This window comes from Sciurus carolinensis, chromosome 9 (genome assembly GCF_902686445.1).
Source record: "Sciurus carolinensis chromosome 9, mSciCar1.2, whole genome shotgun sequence".
NCBI classification, from domain to species: Eukaryota; Metazoa; Chordata; class Mammalia; order Rodentia; family Sciuridae; genus Sciurus; species Sciurus carolinensis.
In genome coordinates, this window is record NC_062221.1 from 124,706,660 (window position 1) to 124,730,742 (window position 24,083).

At 36.6% G+C, this 24,083-nt stretch overlaps 1 protein-coding gene across 4 annotated transcripts in view; it reads right to left on the bottom strand.

The window, feature by feature from the left end:
* Nucleotides 1-7,304: 7,304 nt before the first annotated feature.
* Nucleotides 7,305-24,083, bottom strand: part of Adamts5 (ADAM metallopeptidase with thrombospondin type 1 motif 5) — a 49,431-nt gene continuing 32,652 nt past the window's right edge. For 3 of the 4 annotated variants that reach the window (XM_047564852.1, XM_047564850.1, XM_047564851.1), the window contains 4 exons: nt 22,826-23,009; nt 22,279-22,454; nt 20,250-20,425; nt 13,237-15,699 (listed from right to left, as the gene is read on the bottom strand). In XM_047564852.1, coding sequence (XP_047420808.1) covers nt 15,132-15,699; nt 20,250-20,425; nt 22,279-22,454; nt 22,826-23,009 — 1,104 coding nt within the window. In that variant the 3' untranslated portion in view covers nt 13,237-15,131. Of the gene's footprint in view, nt 7,616-13,236; nt 15,700-20,249; nt 20,426-22,278; nt 22,455-22,825; nt 23,010-24,083 lie in introns of those variants that run through there. The other variant, XM_047564853.1, reaches the window with a different exon arrangement.

Genomic DNA, 24,083 nt, shown 5'->3' on the forward strand with positions numbered 1-24,083 from the left:
ATTCGTTTGTCTCCCGTGCCAAATTGACTCCGCTGGACGGCGTCACCTCCTACCATTGTGACAATCAAAACTATCTTCATACTCTGCTAAGTGTGCCCTGGTGGGCAAAATTTCCCTTTTGAGATAAACTGTACTTAGGTGGTATGATTTGAATATGACTTATGTCCCCCAAGCCTCCATTGTGTTTAAAGTCTAGGTCCCCAGGATGGTGCTATTGAGCAGCACTAGAACCTTTGGTAGATGGGACCTGGTGGGAGGTCTTTTGACAACTGGGACATGAAGTGTTCCAAGTATGAATCCTTGGAACTTTTCATGTGACTGCTTTGGCAGTTCTCCATAGATGTTGGTTCTACAAGCCTGAGTGTGGCTCTGCCCAGTTGTCTGGTTTCTGGCTGAAGATGTGGCAGTGTGGCTACTTGCCCAGGCAAGCGGAATGGAGGTTACTATTAGCAGTGCCTGCAGCATATCTTGTTGCTCCTGTGATTGCCATCTGCCATTCGCCATGAGGTTCTCACCAGAATCGAGATGATGTTGGTGCCATGCCCTTAAACCTGCAGAACTAAATATGCCTTCTATCTATATAAAGTTAGATGCCTCAGGCATTTTTATAGTGATGAAAACTGACTAATACATACAGAGAAATTAAAACTAGGAATTTGTAATAGGTCAACATCGTGTACAGAATGCATGAAGTATATAGCAGTCTATAGGATAAAAGGAAATATTGGGAGAATTATTTGTTAAACATACTTATAAGTAATATATATAACTTAAAAGATATATATGTATGTATATATATATATATATATATATATATATATATATATATATATATACAAAGAATACACTGACACATTGGGAAAACTTTTTATTAGGGGAGGGATGTGGTAGAAAATGAACCTCTACAGTTACGTTACTTCAGACACACCTGCAATTGGAAGAACTTTCAGAACATGAAATGTTCTTCGACATTGCTTCTTACTTTGACCAACTCACTGGTTTTTCATTCTATCCTTTTCTTTGGTTATCCAAAAAAAATTCTTTTTGGTTTTCCTTCCCCTTATGCTATGGTTTGAATATGAAGTATCCACCAAAGAGTTAAGTGTTGAAGTCTTGATCCCTAATGCAACAGGGTTCACAGGGATTGGATCATGGGGGCACTAGTATTATTAGTGGATTAATCCACTCATGGACTCATAGCTGAATGAACTATTGAGGGGTGGTGGAAATTTTAGGAGGCAGAGTCTAGTTGGAGGAAGTAGATAGGTCATCAGGGGCTTGTTCTTGAGGGGTTAATCATACCATGTCCTGTCCCCCATCTCTCTAGGTCTCTTTCTCTCTCACTCTTTCCTTCTTTTGCTTCACTTTCTAGCCGCCATGAGGTGAATCCACACCATCCTACAGTGATACTCTGTCTCACATGGGTCTCAACAATGGAGCCAATAGACTAGGAAGTGAAACTCTGAAGCCATGAGCCAGAATAAGTATTTTCTCCTTTAGGCTATTTTTCTCAGGTATTTTGTCACAGAAATAGACTAATACATATGTGTTTGAAACTGTTTGAAAACACATTACTGCATCATTTTAAAATTCCAACTTTTTTTTTCCCTATACAAAACAGAACACAATGTTAAGGTCTCCATCTTTCTTATCTCTTTTCCCTAGTGGATCTTCCATCTGTTTATATTCTATTAAATTTTTATACCCAGGATTGAAAAATTAAATTCCCATGGAAGCTGAATAAAAAATACATCTCTCAGAAAGATAGAGATCATTGGGTAGTTATCTAAACCTCAAGAAAACCCCTGTTTGTTCATAACAAGGAACTCAAAGATGGTTAATAGTTGTCATTTGACTGCTCAAAGACCTAGCCTCTTGTTGGGCATCTGCCCTACTATGGTTAGTATGGATCAAGGAAGGCAAGTGGAATGAGAAATTTGGAAGTCTGCTACATATCTTGTCAAGCAGATCAGGAAGAATATCAGTCTATAACTGTATAAATGTGCTATAAAAGTCTAGTTGCTTCTTTGGCAATCATATCACCTAATTGGTATTGCATTTTAGTAATATCATAGAAGAAATTCCTTCTAATGTAATTTTCTTGTCACTTATATGTGCATTACCCCGGTCATTGATGCTGGATCTGTGTCTTGTTTGCTATTGCATTCCAATATTATCAGAGGCCATATTAGAAGGTGCTAAGGAAACATTTTTTTAAGATTATCAATGTCTGCCAAATATGTTCTAATCTTAACAGCAACTTTTTCATTTACAAAGAGATATTTACTAGAAAAATTTTGTTTACAACATATATCTTTGGTTTGTATTAAATTGAATTTCCCTATTTATCTTCTGGAAGTCTATGAATTCTTTAGAAATTGTGTGCAATATTTTGTAGGCATGTGCATTTATTAAGCAAACCACAGTTTTAATCAGGTTCTTAAAGAAGTATATTATAGTTCCTATACAATAAGGCTTTTTCAGAAAAAAATGTAAGTGAAAGATCAGAGATAAAGTGCCTTGAGAGAAGACTTATTTTCAGGAAAATAATATATTTCTCTAGGGCACATTTTTATGATGGGCTAACAGATCTGGTTCCATGAGAATGTTATAGGCTAGACAGACTCCATTTTACTCTGAGACTCCATGTTATTTAGGAAATAAGCTTCTCCCATGGGAACACCCCACCTCTTTCCTCATCATCAGTTACTTAGGGTGACATGTTTAGCAATACAAAATGACAATTCTTATGTAATGAAAAATGCTCTTTTGATTCCTATTGCTCCTAAACAATGTACCATGTGAACTGTGATTGTGTGGATGTTAATAACCATTCTTTAGTTTGTACCTAGGTAAGGGTCGTTTTGACCCACTTCCCCCTCTGCTGATGATCTCGTGATGTTAGTTTGTAATTTCGAATCATAGCAACAGACACTTATGATTGATGTGATTTTAGGTATAAGAACCCCTACAACCCTATGGTGGGGGCCATTCTCCCAATAGCCATTTTTTGGGGGCATTGTATGAGACAGTCAGCTGACCGGCTTAATAAAGATTCTCAAATTTGAACTTCTCTGTGGTGATTAGTCTTTTCTTAAGTTGTACCCCATAGCAATTTTGTTGTAATTTCTATTTCCTCTGATGAACCCAAAGTTAAAAAAAATAGGTTTACCATGACAGTTCTGATTTTATGTCTGATTCTGTTATGGAGGTCAATGTCAAAATTCCATAAAGGATTTGAGAGTCTATCTCTAGTAGATTATAGGGATAGCAATAAGGGGTTCCAGAAACACTACCAAAGTTTAGCTTCGTTTTCTCAATATAAGATGAATGCACACAGAGGCTGTCATTTCAAATATCTCCTGTTGAGCTGCAGATGCCTTTTAAAATCTGGGCCCATAGTTCCCATGGATTCTCTCATAATCTCTAACCCAGGTAGGACCAATGGCAGAGAAACTGACAGTGTTTAGGAATAAAGTTTGTCAGTTTAAAGGAGCTGGAACTTGATTGTTCTTCATTAAATGGATCCAGATTAAAGTGCCACAGACATTTCCTAAATGATGTATTTCCTGTTTTCATCCTTCTAATTAAAGAGGTTTCAATTGCTCTTGAAATGACCCAGCAGACGTGTGAAGATTTCAGCATACCACTGTATACATCTGGCCTAGCATATTTAGGGGAATGATGATGTGCAGCTTAACACATTTAACTTTATGTTGAATAATGCCAAGTTGATAACTTTCTTTGCAATCTTAAATCTGGAACCTCTCTTCCTGGTCTACAGAATGACATTCCTGGTCTACAGAATGACGAAATCCTTTAGAAATGTTAATTTCCTCCACCCACTCCCCAGAAAGACATGCAGACTGGTAAAACAAAAGAAAAAGACAACAAAAATCAATTCAACTTCCCCCCAACCAGAAAGATTCCGGAGTCAGGGCTGGTGCACCAAGTTAATTACAAGCCTGCATGATTTACTGTCTTCAGTTAGCTTGTTATGTACTCAAATGAATACAAAGGGTAATGCTCTCCATTTAATTGTTGACTATTATGCTTTTGCAATTCTAAACATTGTTGTTTCTGAAATGAAAGTCTCCACTTCTTTTGTGTGTGTGTGTACAAATGACATGTTAGCAAAAAAAAAACAAAACCAAAATTAAGAAGTTGATAATCAAAGAACAAAGAGTGACATATTTTATAATTTTTCAGCTTTTGAAAGAATCAAGGAAGAATCTTTGAAATTGTTGATTCACATAATGTAAAATTTTTAATTAGTGTGATTAAGAGATGGAAATTCAAGGGATAGGACGGAAAAAGCCTTGTAGATTCCTCTTGAGTCTCTGGAAACATCTGCTGTTGGAAGATGCTTCGTAAGAAGAATGAGAACCCTGCTGGAGAGGACCCTACTTGACAAGACTACAAAAAGACAGAGGGGACCCAGCAGGGACTGACCTCCCAGCTATCCCTGCATCAACACCAGGTGTTGTGGATGAGTCTGGTTTGGACACTGAAGCTAGATGATGCACTCACTCAACTGAGCTCTGACTCACAAAATCACTAAATTTGGGGATGGTTGGCTAACAGTACTTTATAGCCAAAAACCTTCATTAAAATTTTAAATTATGTGACTAACGTTTAGCAATGTTTTTGCTTATCCTCACTGTGGCTACAGTCTTGCTCTGCACCAAGCTTTTAGGTAAACCTGTCTTTGAGTCAGAGTGTATATCTGAACCCCTCAAGTGACTGTATACAAACATTAGATTGGATGGTGACCTCACTCCAAGCTTTTGTGCCAAATCTAGTAACTGCGATACTCTGTTTTTCTTATGTTCTCCCCTTGTATTTTAGCCCCAATAACTGGTCTTAACCTTGTTCATTCTGCTCATGTTTCTAACATGCAGCCTTTCTCAAGTTCCACTCTAGCTTGTGATCTTTGCCTGTTTTCATCTGTGCAATCATTTTCCATTAGTACCAAAACCAAAGTCAAGCGTTCAGCAGCTATTGATAACACTCTTTAATTATCTCAGAGTTCTGGAGGCTCAGAGTGGCTCAGCTACGTCTCTGCTCTGGGTGTTAATAAGGCTGGAGTCAAGATATGTGTTTTGTAGGCTTCAAAAATGAATGTGATTCCAAGTTTGGCTTAGTCAGTTTTATGTTACTATAACGAAATAACACAGAATAGGTAATTTATCAATAAAAGAGATTAATTTCTCTCAGTTTTGGAAGATTTGGAAGTCTGAGGACCAGAAGCCAGTATCTGAGGGTCTTTTTGCTGCATCATGACATGGCAGAGGATGCAAGGGTGAGCTAGAACCAAGGGGGCTAAAGTCATCTTTTTATAAGGAATCCAATCTAGAGATAAGTAATGCCCTCCCACAGCAATGGCATTAATGCATGCATAGGGTCAGAGCCCTCATGACCTAATACCCTCTTAAATGTACTACCTCTCAACACTGTCATACGGGGTATTAAGACTTCAATACATGAACTTTGGGGTACACATCCGAACTGTAGCAAAACTCTGTCATGTTTTTGCTAGAATCCAGTTTCTTGCAGTTGTGAAACTCAGGTCCCTGTTTTCTTGCTGGCTATGGGACACAGTGGTTCTCAGCTTCTAGATGTACCTGAATTACCTAGTGTAATTCAGGTGTGTGACTACTTTTCTCCATTTTCTAAGTCAGCAATGGAACCATGGAATCCTTCTCATGCTTGGAATATCTCTGATTTCCCCTTTTTCTTTTCTCTTCTGCGTTTCAGAGTTCGTGATATTCAAGTTAATTTGGGATAATTTTCCTATTTGAACACTTGTTGAGTAGTAACATTAAGTACATGGCACAATACCTTCAGAGCAGTACTTAGGTTGGTGTTTGAATAATCAAGGAATGGGAATTGTGGACATCTGTAGAATTTTGCCTTCTACAAAGCATCATAACTGGAACAGAAGATCCATCTTGGAATCAAATAACTGAGTTCTTGTAACTATTTTGAATCCCTTACTTCCCTAGCCTAGTCCTGGCTTGAATTTTCTTCTAAAATGTTTTTTTAAATGGTTTACATATTCAATATATTTTGTCACATTTGCCTGCTTGGTGTGGATAGCATTGACTATTCCTTGAACCCCTTAATACCGATTATCTGCTTAGAGTGTCATCAATTCAGTCACTCATTTATGTATAAAACTACTTATTAAGCACTTATATGTCCATTGCATTCCTGGGAGCTGATGATATAGCAGTGAAAAATAAAGATCAAGTGCTCAAAATATGTACATTTGTAGTTCTGAGTATATGATAGTGGTTGATGAACTTGTATAAATGGGTACATAATGAAATTTCAAGTGATGATAAATTCCATGAAGAAAAATAGAAGTATCTATTAGATTTAGGTGGTCTGGGTTGAGAGATTGCATTAAGCAGAGGCTTGTTGGAAGGGAGGAAGTTAGTATATATCTGGAGAACAGTATTCTAGGCATAAGGTTTTAGACACGGTTCATCTATGATGCAGTGAATGGCAAGGAGGTCAATCAGCTGGAAGTAGGAGAGAACATCAGAGAGGTAGCCAAGACCAGATCCTCTGGGGGCTCTTTAGACCCTGGAAAGGACATTGTTCTTTACTTTGAAAAAAGCAGAAAGGTTCTGGAGAATTTTTAGCAGAGGAGTTAAATGATTGGATTTACAGTTTTCCATGACCAGTCTTGTTGCTGATGGAAGCCGGCAGCTCTACCAGGTATTTGTAATTGTTCAGGGTAGAAAATATTGGTAGCATTGACCTGGGAAATAGCAGTGGATAGCAGTAACTGGCTGTTTAAGCATAACCTTGAAGGAAGGGACATCTATTGCTTATTCTCATAGATGAACATCCTGTTTGACCAACCAGAGCTGTTCATCCTTCAGAAACTTCTTCAGGGTTCTCCCTATAAAACCTCTTGTGTCTATTGCATCTTATGCCTGATCCCTTAAAACTGCCTAAAAACATACTAGGGAGATCCAAGGAACAATAAAAAACATCTTTGAGTAGGCAGAGGGACAGTAAAGAAGCTTGATCCGAAGAAGTGATCTAGGCAACTTATTTACAATGTCTGGTAGGTACCAGACATATTCGGAAGATGAAAAGGTTCATGACTCTCAACACCTTCATAGATGAAAACAACTCTTTTTAACCTAAAATGAGTTCAGTTACTGTTTGTAGAATGAACCTCCTTATAAGTGATCAAGGATGCACTTTTTTGCTTTCCAAGATTTAGATGCATTTAGTCATAAATTATAGCAGCAACAGAAGGTCTATGATTCCAACTGAAGACAAATCCTGAGTTAGGAGGAAATAGGGACACAAGACACTTTGGGCAGGTAGCACAAAGAAACATCTGTATTATATGTCATTTCACAGGTGGACGTTAAGTGAGGTCCTGGGTTGGCTTGCTTTCCTCCATCCCTGGGACTACCCCAGATAGTTGATCATTCTGGAGTTTGATTCTTTACCCATGTGATAGACATGGACAGAACTAAGAAAACTAGAACTTTCCACTATAAACCCCTCACTTGTGTCTACATAAAAACATACAGAGTCAATTGGTTCCAGGATCCTTCACAGATGTCAAAATCCAAGGATGGAGAATCTGTGGATACAGAGGATAGACTGTGATCACTGGTTCTGTGTGTAAACATGAGTATAATTGAGCAGAGAAAACACTCAATGGTATATCTAGAAAAACACAAAAGAAATAAGCATTAAGAATAATTTGGACTTCACATAATCTCCAGTTTCATTTCTAACCATTTCTTTGTTCATTCTCTATTTTAAAAGCTACCCCTTACACTGATTTGTGCCTCTTTGCACTTACCAGTAATTTACTAGTTTTCCAAGTCAAATTCTCTATCCTCTCTCCTTAACAACAATCTTTTTGTACCACTCTTGGCTCCTGACTTTATCCATACTGCTTGCCTTATACTCTGTAGTTTTCTTGCAATTTTTATTGGAATTTTAGGACTGTTATTGATTTACTGTGGGGGCCCACATTAGTGTCTTTAAATAGTTCTGCACTTCCCCAATCCCTCACAGCCTTCCGTTCACCCTGTAATCCCTCCCTCAGACACACAGTCCATAAGGATTTAAGACTTTCAGTGATTAAAGCTGCCAGAGATGGATCATAAATATATAAGATACTCTCAATAATGCCTGGCACTTGGTGAAAGCTAGATAACCACTAATGGTAATCACATCATGAAGGTCACTTGTAATACTGGAATCTTAAGACCACCCTCATAAGATCACAGAGAAGGTTTGTGAGATGTTTACCATAGTGTCTGATCCAATGAGATGATCTAAAAATAGCCATAGAATGATGGCCAAGTTTATATACCATCTTTTAAAGAGTATAGATGTTTTTAATGATTTCTTTGAAATGTATACATCCTACTATGGCTAAAATTTATAAATTATCATGATTCTAAACTACAATTTGCCATGAGAGGGAAATTCAGTGTTTGCAACATACACTAAAACAGTAATGATTTCAGGGTTTAGAAGGAATTAATATCCTTAGGAAACTTAATGCTACAAATTTGTTAGCTAATATATAGTCTTATAATGAATTTCGAATTTAAAAAATTCTATGCTTGTATTCATATCTCAACTCCTTTAATTTTATATCTGGTACAAGTTTATGTACAAAAAATAAAAATGAAGTCAAAGTTATTGTTTGTTGTTTCTAATTGAACACTCCAATTTTAATATTAGGCAGACTTTAGGGAATGATAGTCTGGTAAGAGCTTGAAGCAATAGTTCTATAGTAATTTAGGTAAGAAAAAATACTGTTTTTGCCAAAGTGGTTGAAAGTTGATAGAATTACAGATAACCTAGGACTTCTTGAGATCTGGCTTTTTGCTACCAAGGTTATGGGAAAATTAAAAATATATGGACAATAGTTTTCAACTCTAAAACATGCAGTACATACTTTAACCTAGTTTACAATTTGTATTTATTATATCCACTGAAACCACAAGACCAATGCTTAATTTTACAGTTGGTAAGTCACACACAGAGAAATGCTTTACAAAGTAGGATATTGTTCCTCAACGAAAAGTCTTACAGAATAGGTCCCAGGTGGCTCAGTTCAAGCAGTTTACCTGAATAACAGAGCAGTTGTGGAATGCAGCCTATAAGACACAGTAATGCTTGGAGTGTTGATTCTGATTTGTAGTTTGCCAAAACTGAAGGGATATTTTTAACCAAGACCGTCTTGGTTTTCCAAGATTTTCGGTCTCTTGACTGTTTTGTACACCATCCCTTCTGGAAAACTGAGGAAAATAAGAGCTTACATTTAAAATTTTATGTTCAGCTGTGTGAATCTTCATTATTATTGTCTACCATGAAGGTGTGTTTCAAGGTGAAACCTATGTAGGTTTACTACTTTACTTTACTCACAGATACTAACGCAGAAATCAAAAATTTGTGCCATTGCTCACATCAAATATAACATATTTTGGCTATCTACTTAGTTATCTGCAATGTCTACTTACAAAGCATGTGCATGATTTCCACTGACTGATAAATCATTGACAAAATTTAAGCAGTTTGTCAACTGTTAAATGTAGTGAGACCAACCAACAAAGTCATGCCTGAGTGCACAATGCAGATACCATATCAATATTTCTTAATCAAAGGTCTAGCCTTACAAAATTACCCAGAGTATAAACTTCTCTTTTAAACATACATCAGTTTAGGTAGCAGTGCTTCTAATAGACTGAGTTGTTCAAAGGCTTAGATACAGTCACTACATGCTTAGTGTGGTCATAAAATATTGAAAAGTTTTTAAAATGTCAGGCCAAAACCACAGAAATTTGCATGAAATGGGTAAAATATGTTTCATCTAAGCATGACTGTGGCCTGACACTCTTCATGTTTTGATGGCAACTTAAACATTATCAGAGGCACATAGGGTCTCTGTTATTGACCACAGTTGGTTGAAAATGACCACTGAATGTGCTTATTTCCTGAATATTCAGTATTAAATTGTGCTCAGACTTGACAAAAAGCTTGGAGGCCTTTCTTGGAAAATATAAAATCATGTTAGAAAAAATAGTAATTTAGAAATGGAAGGGAGACCAGTAGAGTAGAAGAAGGGGAATCGGGGAGAGATGAAGGGAGGGACAAGGATGGTTGTAGGGAATAAAATTGACCAAATTCTGTTGTGTGAATATATGAATATGTAACAATAAATTATACTAACATGTATAATTATAATGCACCAATAAAACATTTTTGAAAAGATATACCATATTTGATAGCAGATTAGGGAAAACATTAGCACCTCAATAACAGTGTTACAATTCTTCATTAGATATGCCAAAGAAAAATTTAAAGGGAAAGTGTTCCCTGTTTTATTTAAAAATGAGTTTTTCTCAGTGTTGTACTATGAGTCACTAATGTGGCAGTGCCTTAGAACATGGACTACTATTTATGTTTTCATTGGACCTATGCAGTTCACAAGTAGTTAATGGAGCCAGAGGATAAGGACCAGAGACAGCAAAATTATTACCAAAGTGCTAGTATATTAGTAGGGTACAATTAACTGAGACAGCTACTGTGAACACTAAAGTCTTACTCTCCTACAAAACCAACAACATTTAACAACATATTCCTTTATTTTCCTCACAAAAATTGCACTAAAATTGTACCATGGCACCAGGCATTTGCTTGATTAAATGCTTTGCTGATCCAAACACCATCTGTATTCTCATATTTTGGTTGACTAGTGCATGGTTTCATGTTTCAATATGTTCCCTTACTTTAATTGAATAGAATGTAATTATGCATAGTAGACAGATGTGTTTCATAGTGATAAAATTCAGTATGTTCTTTCTGTAGTTCATGTTAACAAAGGTCTATCAGGAAAATGTTTTTTTAATGAATTGATCTAGAACTATATGCTCCTGATAAATGAAAAAAAAAAATAATAGAGAAAACGTACAAGTGTCTTTTTGGTGTACTTAAGTGATGAAGCACCTTGAATTTGGTTCTATTATAGACTTAGATGTCCACTTTTGTACTCCATGTTATTTCGTTTATTTTATGCTTTGAAATGTTAAAAATAAATAGGGTATCTATGTGAATTCAAGTTTAGTTATAAAGAAATCAGTACTGTTATTCATCATTTCACATTCAACCTGACTCCTAGTAAAATTCAGTTATTTTTGAAAATTCAATCTTATTTTATAAATAGTAAACTCTAAGTCATAGACTTCTGAATCTAACTGATGTCCTCACCTAAACTGTTACAGTGACCTTGTTAACAAGGAAGGAATCCATGGGGAAGCATCAGAATCAGAGATTGATTCTGGGAATGGTCAGTAATTATAATGGTGCTTTGCTGTATTGCTGGGATCAGACTGAAGTCACAGTAAGGGGCAATATGGTCTTACCAATGGTGTTTGCTTATCCCAGGTATAGTCATCATGCTGTGTGACTGAATGATGTCACAAAATGTCAAACACGTTTAATCAATGGATAGCCCCGTTTGTAGAAATAGGGCTACCAGCATTGGAACCATGCAAATCCAATTTGTGTTCATCTAAGGAATCCTATGAATACTAGAGATAACTAATACTGATTTTGGGAAGTATCTCAAACATTAAAAGATGATTTTCGATTTCATTACCATTCATACCTTTCAGAGGTGTGCATGCACAGTTTTCACATCATGCACAAAGAACTCCTTGTCTATGTTCATCAGTGATGTAACTGAGCCTGATTCTTGCTGTTGTCTTAGCTTGTATGGGAAGCTCCCAGCTATGTGTTGTATTCAAGTTTAAAACTTGCACCTGATTTGATTGAATAAGCATTTTTCTTGTCTGTGACTTGGAAAAAATAGTGTTAATGGGATATAAAAGACTTATTAACATAGCTACAAGTAATGACACTTTTAGTCATGGAAGGTTAAATTAAAATTTTCCTTACAATGAAAAATGATAGTGTTGGAGTAAGGGTGTGTGAAGAATATATACACATACACATAGATCTATTTCATGCAGAAAGCTTTCCATAAAAAAAAAAATACAAAAGCAACCAGTGCTGTATATTATGTAAACTCACAAAGTGTACTTTATACACAAACATGAAGCATAAATTAAAAAGCAGGACAACAGCAAAACATTTTAAATATAGAAGAATTTGCACATACTTTTGTTAAATAAGAATAAATAATCTTATCACACAAATTCACATACCAGTTGCAAAAACAATAAATTACTTATTTTTCAGTGCTGCAACTTCTTTAAAATTTGTGATTCATCCCTTAACTCTTAGTTTCATAGGATAAAACTGTTTCCACAGGAAGGCAAAGGGAGTTGAATTTGTCAAATAAGTTATACCAATGTTATCATACTTGAAAATAAAAAGTCAGGGCTTAATTAGATCTTTTATCTAGAACAAATACATGTTATTTTCTTCTGGGCTCCCTTTGTTCTTAATGAAACTTATTCTGAAGTGTTTAGTGATATAAACGAGATTAGATTCTTACAAACCTGAGCATTTTCAGACAAACTATACATTTTCTTCTTTTTTCAACATCCTGAATCCTATACTTTAAAAAAAGAATTCAAGATGCAACAATGGAAAGGATAGACAGTACAAAATCAAACTGGACTGAATTAGATGGATTCATAAAGGACTTTTCCTCTTGTTCATTATTCTTTATGTCTACTAAACACTCCATCTCTGAAATTCAGATTCCAATTCGTATCATTTTTCTCAGGGGTTTAGACATACATTCCTCAGTCAATCTATGAAAACTCATTAGAAAAAAAAAAAAAGATAGAGAAACTCCTTACAAGCATGGAATAGTGGTTTATTTCTTTGAACCCCTCAGGATTTTATCAAGAAGTGTATAAAACTTCATTATCTGGGGGAAGAGTGAATCATTGACAAATGTTAATTAAAAAATTCTATGAATACAGTATAGTAAAGAAGAGTAGGAGACAGCCTTGTTTACTCTTCAATTTTTTAATGTTGTTGGAAACATAACCACAAAAGATAAAAATGAATTTTGTCACATTTGAGTTACTTGATAAAAATTTCTTCTTAAAATTGAAAAAAAATTAAATTATTATTTCTCTTTGAATTAATGAGGTTTTAAAATTTTTTTCTGACCCATCCGACTGGCTTTATTCCCTGCCGTTGGTATTTGGTGATCACCATCAAATACAGTTATCAGTCTTGTATAGACTCCATTTTTTGAAATAACTTCTTAAGATAAAACTACTAATTCTAAAGAAAAATCAGTCTGCGAAAATCTGAAGCATGGTCATTTGTTTTGTAAAACTATTATCTGTTTTAAAAAATAATTTCCTAGGAAAATACTTCAAAGAATGAGACATTCATATTCCTGATCCACTGAAATAGATGTGAAAAGCCATATCAATTGTGTAATTCTTTTATGTTATAAATATCATATAATAAAAATAAACTCTCATAAGTGTAATGGAACTCAATCAACAATTCCTTAAAATGATTATATGCAAATCTTTAACAATAGGCACATTTGGTATGATTATTATAAAATTTCATATAAAACAGTTAATTGACTTTGCAATATTTCACAAAGAAGAAAGAAATCCCAGTGAAAAAAATACCTTTGATTTTCTGAGTTATGAAATGGGAAAATGTAGTTTATAGTCTAAAAAAAGACTTTTATGTGCATGATTGTAAAATATTTTCAACATCTAACTATTCAAACTTATAAACTACTTAGACAGGCTCTGGAAATAAGAGCAAAATCTTCCTGGAAATCATATTTTATCACTCAAACACTTACTGATACAACCAAACACTTTCCAATTGGGAAAAATCTTTAGTATGGTAGAAATATATTAAAATATTAAGAAATCATTGCCTGTGGTGTGGAAACAGTCTTATTCATGTTAATCACTGTTTTTTTCTTTGCACTAACAATATTAATGATAAAGATCTCTTCTAGCTGTGACTAATTTCCAAGTTATCTTTAATATTCCTATTAAACCAGGTTGACAAGAAGTACAAAACATTGCAAGTGTTTTGGAACCCATCAAAAAAACAAACAAACAAGCAAAAACAAACACATTTTAAAGGCTTGCTGGTAAGAGGTATACCAGTGTTGAGGATGTTGGATGTGGGTTCTGCATATATATTACACATTGTGAGATATCAAATGAGAGCCAGAGAAAGAGAAAGCAGTTGTGAAAATCTAAATTGAAAACTGGATGACATTTTTGTTTTTTTCCCTATAAATTCCAACACTAGGAAACTGAGTTTTACACTCTTGAATGCTGACCACGTACACACACACACTACTTCTATATCCTAAGAATATATTAATTTGGCTGGCTGCCTGAAAAAAATACAGGCATTCAAAGATTTCAGTAAATGGACCCGTGTGTGTATTTAAATGACTAGATACAATGAGATCCTTTTCTTTTTCAGAATTTCTCAGAAGATGCTTGCTGTTAAAATGGTTTTTGAATACCTTTCATCTATCTCTTGTAGTCAGAAAACACATGAGATCTTATTAAAACAGCAGCAAGTTCTTAATTTCCAGTAAAACATCCACAGCTCTTTCTGGAAACTGGAAGAAGTTGAAATAGCTGCAGACCTACTTTGGTCAAACACTATTTTATAGAAATATATATATATATATTTATATATATATGTATATATATATATTTAATAGAACCAAGTGATATAAAGTGACATACCAAGGGAGAAGGTATTTACAAACAGTAAAAATAAGCTACTGTGCATCATGGGTGAAAATGATTACAATGTCTTTGAAGACATTCTGTAAGAGGTAGGTGACAAGGGGGGAAACTGTTCTGCCATCTTCAAATGTCCCCTGATTCTACATTCGTCAGTGTGTTTTCCGTTCTTGTAGGTCCAGGGGATGTTCAATAACTACCAAGTTTTCCTATATTCCAAGGTCACCATTGTCACACGAAGCAGTGTACATCTTCTTTTGGTCGCAGAGAGCAGATTCTGCCCATAATTGGACTCCTGGTGACAATGACAAGGAAGCATGACTTTCTGTGCGTTGGGTAGACCTCATGTTCACCACAGTGATGGATCCTACAGTCTTCTTTGTGCCCAAGAGCACACACCACAGGCTAACATTTCTTCAGCAGACATTGCTTAAATGCCGAAGGCCTCTGAGAGAGAAGACATCCCTTGGCTAGCTTCCGGTTTCCATCTTGGCACTGCACCGTCCTGGTGTGCCAGCCTGTATCACAGGTCCTAGAGCAGGCAAGCCAGGGACCTGTCACCCACTGCAGTTGTGGAGGGTGAGATCCCACTTTATTGCTGCTGTGGCTAGTGACAGAGTTTACTTTTTGAGTAGACTTCTTGGGAACAAAAAAACTGTAGCGGACATCTAAAGCTTTTGTTGGGTCTGTTGCAAGAATCTGCACTATTAGGATCTCCTTTGTGGCTGAGTAGCCCATACCGTGCAAGAAGTCATCCCTCTGGCTCCAACCGCTGTAGTTCATGACGGTTCCATTGATGTCGATGATGGTCTCAGAGGTGGAGATCATGTATTTTCCATTGATTAGGTATTCACCATTTTTCTTTTTCAGGGCTAAGTAGGCAGTGAATCTAGTCTGGTCTTTGGCTTTGAATTGTCGGACTTTTATGTGGGTTGCCCCTTCAGGGATCCTCACAACGTCAGTGTAGCCCTTACTGGAGAGAGGAATTTCCACAGAGGAGGGGGGCAAAGAAAGAAAATAGGCATACTCTCAACAAATGGATAAGCAAAAAGAAACTCTCTAGACATCTTCTCTCATCTTCACACAAAGTTTCAATGTATTTAAAAGATTCACTTAGATTGGCTTTAGAAATTAATTTTCTAATGGCACATTAAAAATGACAATATGCATTTGTATATTGTATATATGAGATGTTCAAAATTAGGATGAAGTCAGCAACTTACCTTGATTTGAAAAATTCATGCCAACTTCATTTAAGGATTTATTCAACCATGGCCATCCTTATCAAATCCTATCATCTTTACAAAGCTACTTTACATTCTTTCTAGATAAAATGTGATATATAAGATAACCAAAAAATATGCCCTCATTTAATCTCTTAGCAATTTTTACTGTTTCTCAAACTTATTTGCATATTGGAATCACCTGGAGACCTTTCAGAAAGAAGTTCCAAAGCTTGTGCCACACTTCAGGCCAACTGAATGGCCATGATGCAGGGTGGAGAACCAAGAGCAGAACCCTTTGAATTCTCACACTGCTCCAATGTGGACTGATTCAAGGGCACAGATTTAGTACTTTGTTGATCTGATGTCAGAGCAGAGGTTCTGTTTCCATTTCTTCTATGACCATTAAGACATTTAGTGTCAAGAGACAGGACACTAAATGGAAGTTAAAATTTTGTAACTAGGTAATGATAACTTAGTACTATCATAGAAATAAAAGAAAAACAAATGTTTAATGCCTTATCAAAATTCCCTGAATGCTTAGTCTCCACACATTTTGACAAACCAAATAAAGTGGTGACAAATAAGATAGGTCCCTCAGTCATCTGCTTAGGAGAAGAGGAAAAGTCACAGGTATCTCTAATACTCATGAGCCTGTGGCAAATGCTAGGACACAAATGCTGTTTAAGCACCGATGGGCTAATCCAGTGAGAAGGAGTCACCTTTGCCAAAATCTTTGCTTTTGTAAGCAAATTTCTAATAATCCCCATATATTTACTTTAAGTAATCTGCTAGTCTTTTTAAGTAGAACTCCTGGTGCAGTTCAATAGAAATTGCTTGTACAGTGTGACTGATATGTATGGGATTGAATTGTCTATTTCTTAATCAAAGTTAGAAGTTAAGGGGACATTATCCACACAATAAAAATCCAAGTAATTCTCCTGCTCCTGCATTTCCTCTGGATGAGAGGGAAAGCTCATCCCAAGAAAGTGCCCTGTCTACTGGGTATCTATTCCACAGTAATTGCCAAACGGTGTCAGAGCTCCCAAGAGTTGAAGAGAGAAGATGCAATACTGAGGGCATTGCTTATTCTAACCTGATTCAATATCAATATCAATGTCATTATCACAACGTAACACATTATGCATAATCCTTTTTCCAGGACTTTTTTTCTGTAGTGTCTAAAACCAATCAATGATATGCAAATCTACAGTAGCTTCAAACAATGACAGAAAGAATGTTGGAGAGTCTTGTCTTACATACAAAGACTAAGAAATGGGGATTTGTTCAAGTATTTAAACAAGTTCACTCTAACTCACTAGTGGCAGTGTTAGGCTTAGAAGCCAGGTCTCTTGAAACCCAATTTGAGTTCTTTTCACATGTCTCCTTGCCTGAAATCCTTATCCATATTTTATACTGGTTAACTGAAACTAAGTTCTAGTTACGTCCAGAGTGTGAATGATACCAAGGAAGATATAAGGAAAAGAAAGATTGAAGGGTAAGGAACTCAACAGGAGAGCTTTTTGTTTTTATCTTGCTCAGAGCCTGCCTCAGTTTGCTGAGAATCAGTGAGGTGAACGTCATAACAGATTTTCAAACTGAATTTTACAAGACACTGGTAAGGCTAAGGATTAGAGCCCTGATTTCATAGTGTCTTAGTAAAAGATGGTTCCATTAATGTTTTGCTTTCTCTACACCCCAGGAGGTATCATTTAAATTCTGGAGAGCAACCAGGTTCCTTGACTACCATAAATAAATGCAGTTGTTTTCACTTAACTATTATAAAATCTGGCTGGGAGAGCAAGGAAACTTGGTTTTGTTCAGGGCTACCTGCACAGTGCCAAGAGCAGTGCCCGTCATAAAGGAGTAAATTCATTCACATACCAAACAAGCTCTCATGGAAGTGACATTTTAGCCAGTGGGGGAGGGAGGGCAGTCAAACCCACAGCCCTTCCCCCAAATAAAACTTATATCCATTGTAAAGAGCTCCGAAAAAACAGAGCAAGGTCAGAAGACAGAGAGTAATAGTGGGATTGGGGGAGTGGTCTTCCTACTCATTTAGGGTAGCCATTATCTGGGAAGGTGACATTTGACAGAGATCTACAGGAATTCCAGAGAGAGAGTAGCTTATTAATTGGGGAAAAGTGTCCCAGGCATAGGAAACAGCACATACATGATGGCTGTTTGAGAAGAATCGGGAAGTCCAATGTAGTCGGAGCAGAGCCAAAGGACCATGTTGAGGAGGCACCACTGAGCAGGGCAGGGGCCAAATCCTTTAGAAGCTTGCAGGTTACAAACCAGTCTTGGACACTAAGTGACACAGGAGCCATCAGAGAGTGTTGACCAAGGAACACCAGGATGTGATTGGGTAATAAAGCAGTTACTCTCCTTGCTGGATGAAGAAGAGGCTATAGGGTCCAGGGACAGGGATATCAGTAAGAAGACTACCGATGAGCCAGGCAAGATTTGGTGATTGAGGATGAAGTTATCATGGTGGTGAGGGGCAACTGATCTGGATAAATGGTGGGAAGAGAACCAACAGAATTTGCTGGTAGAGGAATATGGGATGTGAGAGAAAATGAGAAGAGAAAAGTCAACTCCAAAGTTTGGGCTTAAGCAATTAAGTTACCATTTTACCAAAATAAGGAGGAGAGGTCATATTTGTGAACAGGTATGAATTTGAAATATTTTAGTATGTATTACATCATTTAATCCTCTCTATTGTTTCATTAATTGCAAGATAATTGCTACTATTTCCATTCTACTTTTGAGAAATATCCTGGTAAGGAAATTTAAGTGACTTTTCAAAGATGACGTGGTTAGTGAATTATTTTTGAACTAGAACTTGGTTGTAAATATTACAGCTCCAAGATCAATGTTACTCCTAGGTACTTTATTTGGGACATTCAAACAGGTCATTGTACCACAAAATGTAGTCTTGGTCAAATCAGTTTGTAAGAGGTTGTACTGAACCTCTTTATCATGACTTTCTTCATCTTTTCATGTGACATCAAGTGTGCAGATACTAGTTGTCAACATAAAAACTTAAATGTTATACTTAGCATTTGAAAAAGGGGTTTAAACTTTATGTAGAAGAATACATAGGATATATGTATATGGTATTATTTATATTAGTTTTGTTCCCCATCTAGTTTATAAATTTTTATTTCCTTCCTCTCTCCATGCCTACCTTCCTTTATAAATTATTTTTTAAATTACAAAATGGCCTGTACTTAAGTTACAGCCTTTGCTCAGGTCAACAGCCATTAGCCATGTAGACATCTGTGTCTTAAACTTTTATAGTGTCAGTTTTCTCATTTGTAAAACAAAAGGCTGAACTCATCATCTGTAACATGTCTTGTACCTTTGAGATGTATAAAATGCAGAATATAATTGAATGTGCAGGGCTTATCATCACAGATGGTTCAATGTGGTTGGGTAATTAATTACTATTTCATGATCGACTAAGATTAGTGGCACATATTTTAACCCAGAATAAATTTTTAGCCACAGATTTTTATCATATCAAAGAAAACTTCCAGTTCTTTACATTGACATCATGCTTAATCTTTTAAATAAATTCTTATAATTAATTTGGTTTGTGCATTACTCTCTAAAGATAACACAGCACCTACATCAAGAATACAAGTCCACTCAGCTAATTTCACTCAGCATAGATGTGGTTTTGCAAAGAAGAAAAATAATCCTGTATCCCATTAGAGGTAGCCATCCTATTTGTTAGCATAATATTTCATGCCAGAAATTGGTAATTTATACACCTAAGTACTTAAAGCACAACTAAGGATGCAGGAGACATTTCTTTATGTATTTCCTTTAGTGTAGATATAAAACAGAATATTCACTGTAAACCCAGATTGGTACCCACACTGCTTCAATTAACTTACAGTTTGCAAGAAAAAAACGATTTCTCAAGAAAAACTCAGGCTAGTAAGAATTGCCTTGTTAAAAAATAAGTTAAAATGGAAACCAGGAATCTTTTCATCAATTATGTTTTAGGAATAACAGATCTGCACAATATCAGGATAGTTGGATGCTGTCCTCTTGACCTACACAGCTGGGGCTGTCCATCTTTTTCCAGAGGCACCAGGAGTTTCTCCTGAATTATCAGGGCTTTGTTCATATCCTCTCCCTCCCTTCTCACAGCCGAAATGCGTTCCTAGCGCCCTGTCAGACTTGCCCTAAAAACAGCTTATGAGGTAATGCGAATCCCCTGTATCAATTTTGCAAGAGTCTAAAGCTTTGCTCAATTCACATAAGGGCAAGCGTTCTATCGTATTACCTTTTCTTATTGAAGGTCCCAATCACCTTTGTACAGCTGGAGTTGTCTCCTCCGCACACCCCGCACTTGTCATATTGCAGCTTTGAGCCAATGATGCCATCGCAGCCAGTGCGCACACACTTCCCGCGCACGCAGACAGAATTGCTGTAGGGCCTGCACTCAGTTCCGTCAGTCACCTGAAACAGCGGACACAGCAGCAGTGGGCACGAGGGTGCTTTGCAATTTGATTCCTTTGGTAAACTTGCAAGTTCTCATTTGAGTTTGATTGGAATAAATCATATATCGAAAAATAGAACGGCAATCAAAAATCCACCCACCACTTAGTTTTCAGGAGTTTCTAACTGAAACATCCTTGCTATATTAGCAATAAGATCTGGGGACATCTAAGTAATGCACCTTCTCTCAGCTTAAAGTGCTAGTCCATCCTAGGTACTTGTCTCCATTTTGGTGTGCATAACTCTTTCCCACAGTATCATCTTGGTTTTTTATATTAATTGAAACAATTTTTTTCACTTACTGGGGCAACTATGGTGCCTGTGGAGAACTGAATATAAGCAGGCTTAAGGACATTAAGGACACAAAGATTCTTCTTTACTGTATAACTGCTCTTAGGGTAGCAAATTTGAAGATCTAAACTTATTCAAACCCATGTGATTGGATGGAGAGCATTCCCCATTGTGCATTTAAATGTCAGACATTGAAATAAAGATAAACAGGTTAATGTAGAAAATAAAACATGGGAAAGTCAGAAAAATACTACTGAAAGAGAGTGAATATATTTTGAAACAAGGAGTATAAATTGTTGTTAAAATTCTAGCTAAAAATAACATGCATATAAATTGTGGCTTATGCATGTATTTATAACACAAACATGTATGTATGATCACATATATAAACTTGCATTTGTTTGTGTATAGACAAAACTCTTTCTTTTCATATATATGTCTGAGTATGACTGAAGGTGTGTGGTGTATATAAATTGAAGTAGACTATACTTCAACAGGTTAATGGTTCTCTGGATAGTGCTATTTCCAGGTTCTTTTTTTATTTTTCTGTGCTATTTATTTATTGGTACTGGGGTTTGTTTGAACAGAGGCGTTCTTTACTACTGAGCAGCACTCCCAGCCCTTTTATTTTTTATTTTGAGACAGGGTCTTGTTAAATTGCTCAGGGCCTTGCTAAGTTGCTGAGGTTGGACTTAAACTTGGAATCCTCCTGCCTCAGCCTCCCACGTCACTGGCACTACAGGTATGTGCCACCCAGCCTGGCTCTCTGTATTATTTTTTAAAGAAAATGTATTATTTCATACTAAAAGAAATATATTTCTAAGATTTCACTTAAATTAAACATTATCTTAGTTTGCAATAATGTACATATCTGAAGACCAGTTTCAGAACATTTTTTAAATGTTGCTGCACCTGTTTGCAAATTAGTTAAACAGAATTTGAAAGTTGCTGCACAATAGTGAATGTAAGAAAGGGAAACCTGCAGTATATTTTCTAAGCAGAAAATGCTCATCTTTGAAAAATAAGGGATAACCACAAACATAAAATATATTTAACTGGAATGACATGGATTCACATTCAAGGTCCAAGACTTATTCAAAAGCTTGGGTCAGAGACAATGATCTTGATGCCCATCTTCCTGACTCAGCAGAGTCTGTCTTAAGTAAATGACAGAAAAATAGAAAGGCTGCTTGCTTTATATTCCCCTTTGCAAATGTGCCTAGGAAATACTAGTTGTTTTCATGGCTATTTTGAAGTTCAGGTCACACTTTGCTTTCCCTGACAGTGAGTTATGATTTTCAAAAATAGCTTTTAAAACATTTACTTGTTCTGTTGAAAAAATAATTTTTATTCATTGTATAAAGTTTTAAAATATAAAATTATAGAGATGAAAATAAAAGTCTCCAAAATTCAAACCGCCTCCAAGATAATAACTGCTTATGTTTGGCATCTGTAGCCTTCATTCTACCAAATAATTTGCACCAAGGATACCTTCTGCTTTTGTGCAGGCAGAGTGTAGTTACCTTTGGAGAAAAGACCACGTAGTAGCCGGTGCCCTTGGCTCTGCAAGTCAGTTTACACACATCTGCTGGTAGGACACCTGCGTATTTGGGAACCCATTCTACAAATGTTTTGACTCCTTTTGCATCAGATTGATAGCCGTTTTTGGCCTCACATTGCTCATGACGAAAAGATTTACCTAGGGTAAAAAAAAAAAAAAAAAAAAAAAAAATGTTATTTTAACATTTGACCTGTTCTGAGACTTAGATGTAATCTTGTACATTTAAATATTTAAGGAGATGATGCTAACTTTATCACAGAGCTCCTTTATGCACCAGTGCTGAAAGATTTTATATATACAAAGTTGAAAGCAGGATCATTGTCTTTCAATTCCCTGAATACACTAACTTGTTTATAATAATTTAAACATCACTCACATGTTTGTTATTGATTTGCATACCATTGGAACTGTGTAGCATCATATGTTATTTCTTCAGCCTCTCCTATTTATTTCTGTCACAGTTCAAACACATGTGGCATAGGGTAGTTACTGACAGGACAGTAGCATACCATTAGGCGGGCAGGGCATGACACTGCAGGAGCGGTAGATGGCTCGCTTCCCTGTGCAGTAGCGGCCACTGTTTCTGGGTGCAGGGTTATTGCAGTGGCGATAGGCAAACTGTACACCTCCCCCACATGAGCGAGAACACTGGCCCCAGGGTCCCCAGGACCCCCAGTTGCCATGGCTTGATGTCTGAAATAGAAAAGATAAGGTTTTTGTTGTTGTTGTTTGTTTGTTTTTTAACTCAGGAGGAAAACATTCAAAGGTACCTTTGGAAATAACTTGCATGTAACGGGATGGTGGAAACTTCATGACATATGTAGTTACATTTTCACGGAATTGAACATGGTCATGCTCTGGAATTGCAACCCATTTTCAATCCTAAGCAATTCATCTTTTCCCAGTCTTTACCACCAGTAGCAGAGGACCTAAAGCATCCTATTAAGTACTAAGTACACCACAAAGAATGTCTTCTATTTTCTATGGGCATTTTAAATCATGCTTTCCGATATTGTACAACTCTGTTGGTAACCACTGGACCTTGTCCTCTTTCCGTAAAATCTGACCTCATGTGTTTGATGAAGTGCAAAATTTTGATGGCTTTGCGGGAGGCCAGGCATTGTTTGGTTGAGTCTGCATGTCCATGTCTTTTTCCCCTGTTAGACCCGAAACTCTAGGGTCCCTCTGATGACATCATGTTTCTGTCTGTCTGTAACAGACTCTGAACCATATATAAATGTATTTGGCTGAATGAAATGGCTTGGCTGAAGTCCTAATTAGATGTGACTGAAACTGAAGGACACCTGTAACCTTCATGCGTGTACCCTACAGGGAAGGGAGAGCTCTGTGATGACAACCTAGGTCTAGTCCCGGGAAAACACTGCAGAAGGAAGCCAAGGGACTCCCAGAGGAAAAACACTGCATGCTATTTTGCCCAGGGAAAGTGTGCGGAACTACTTCTGGCTGCCCGTGTCAGGGTGTCTGACGGTGTTGAAAGATTGGTGTTGGTGACAGCCTGCAGAAACACAGGTGATGAACACAAGGCAGCACTTCTCCAGGACTCTGCAAAATCTTCCAAGTGAGAGGGAACACTCTGTGTGATCTGGCCTTGAAGATGAAGCGGGCAGTTTGTGACCTGACCTGGGACTATGCATTTAGTGCAAACCTGTTTCCCGGGGACAGCCAGAGGTTACTGCAGTTCCTCAGGTTAGATGAACTTGTACCAAGGGAAGAAACATGGCCATTTGGAGCTTGCCAAATACATGT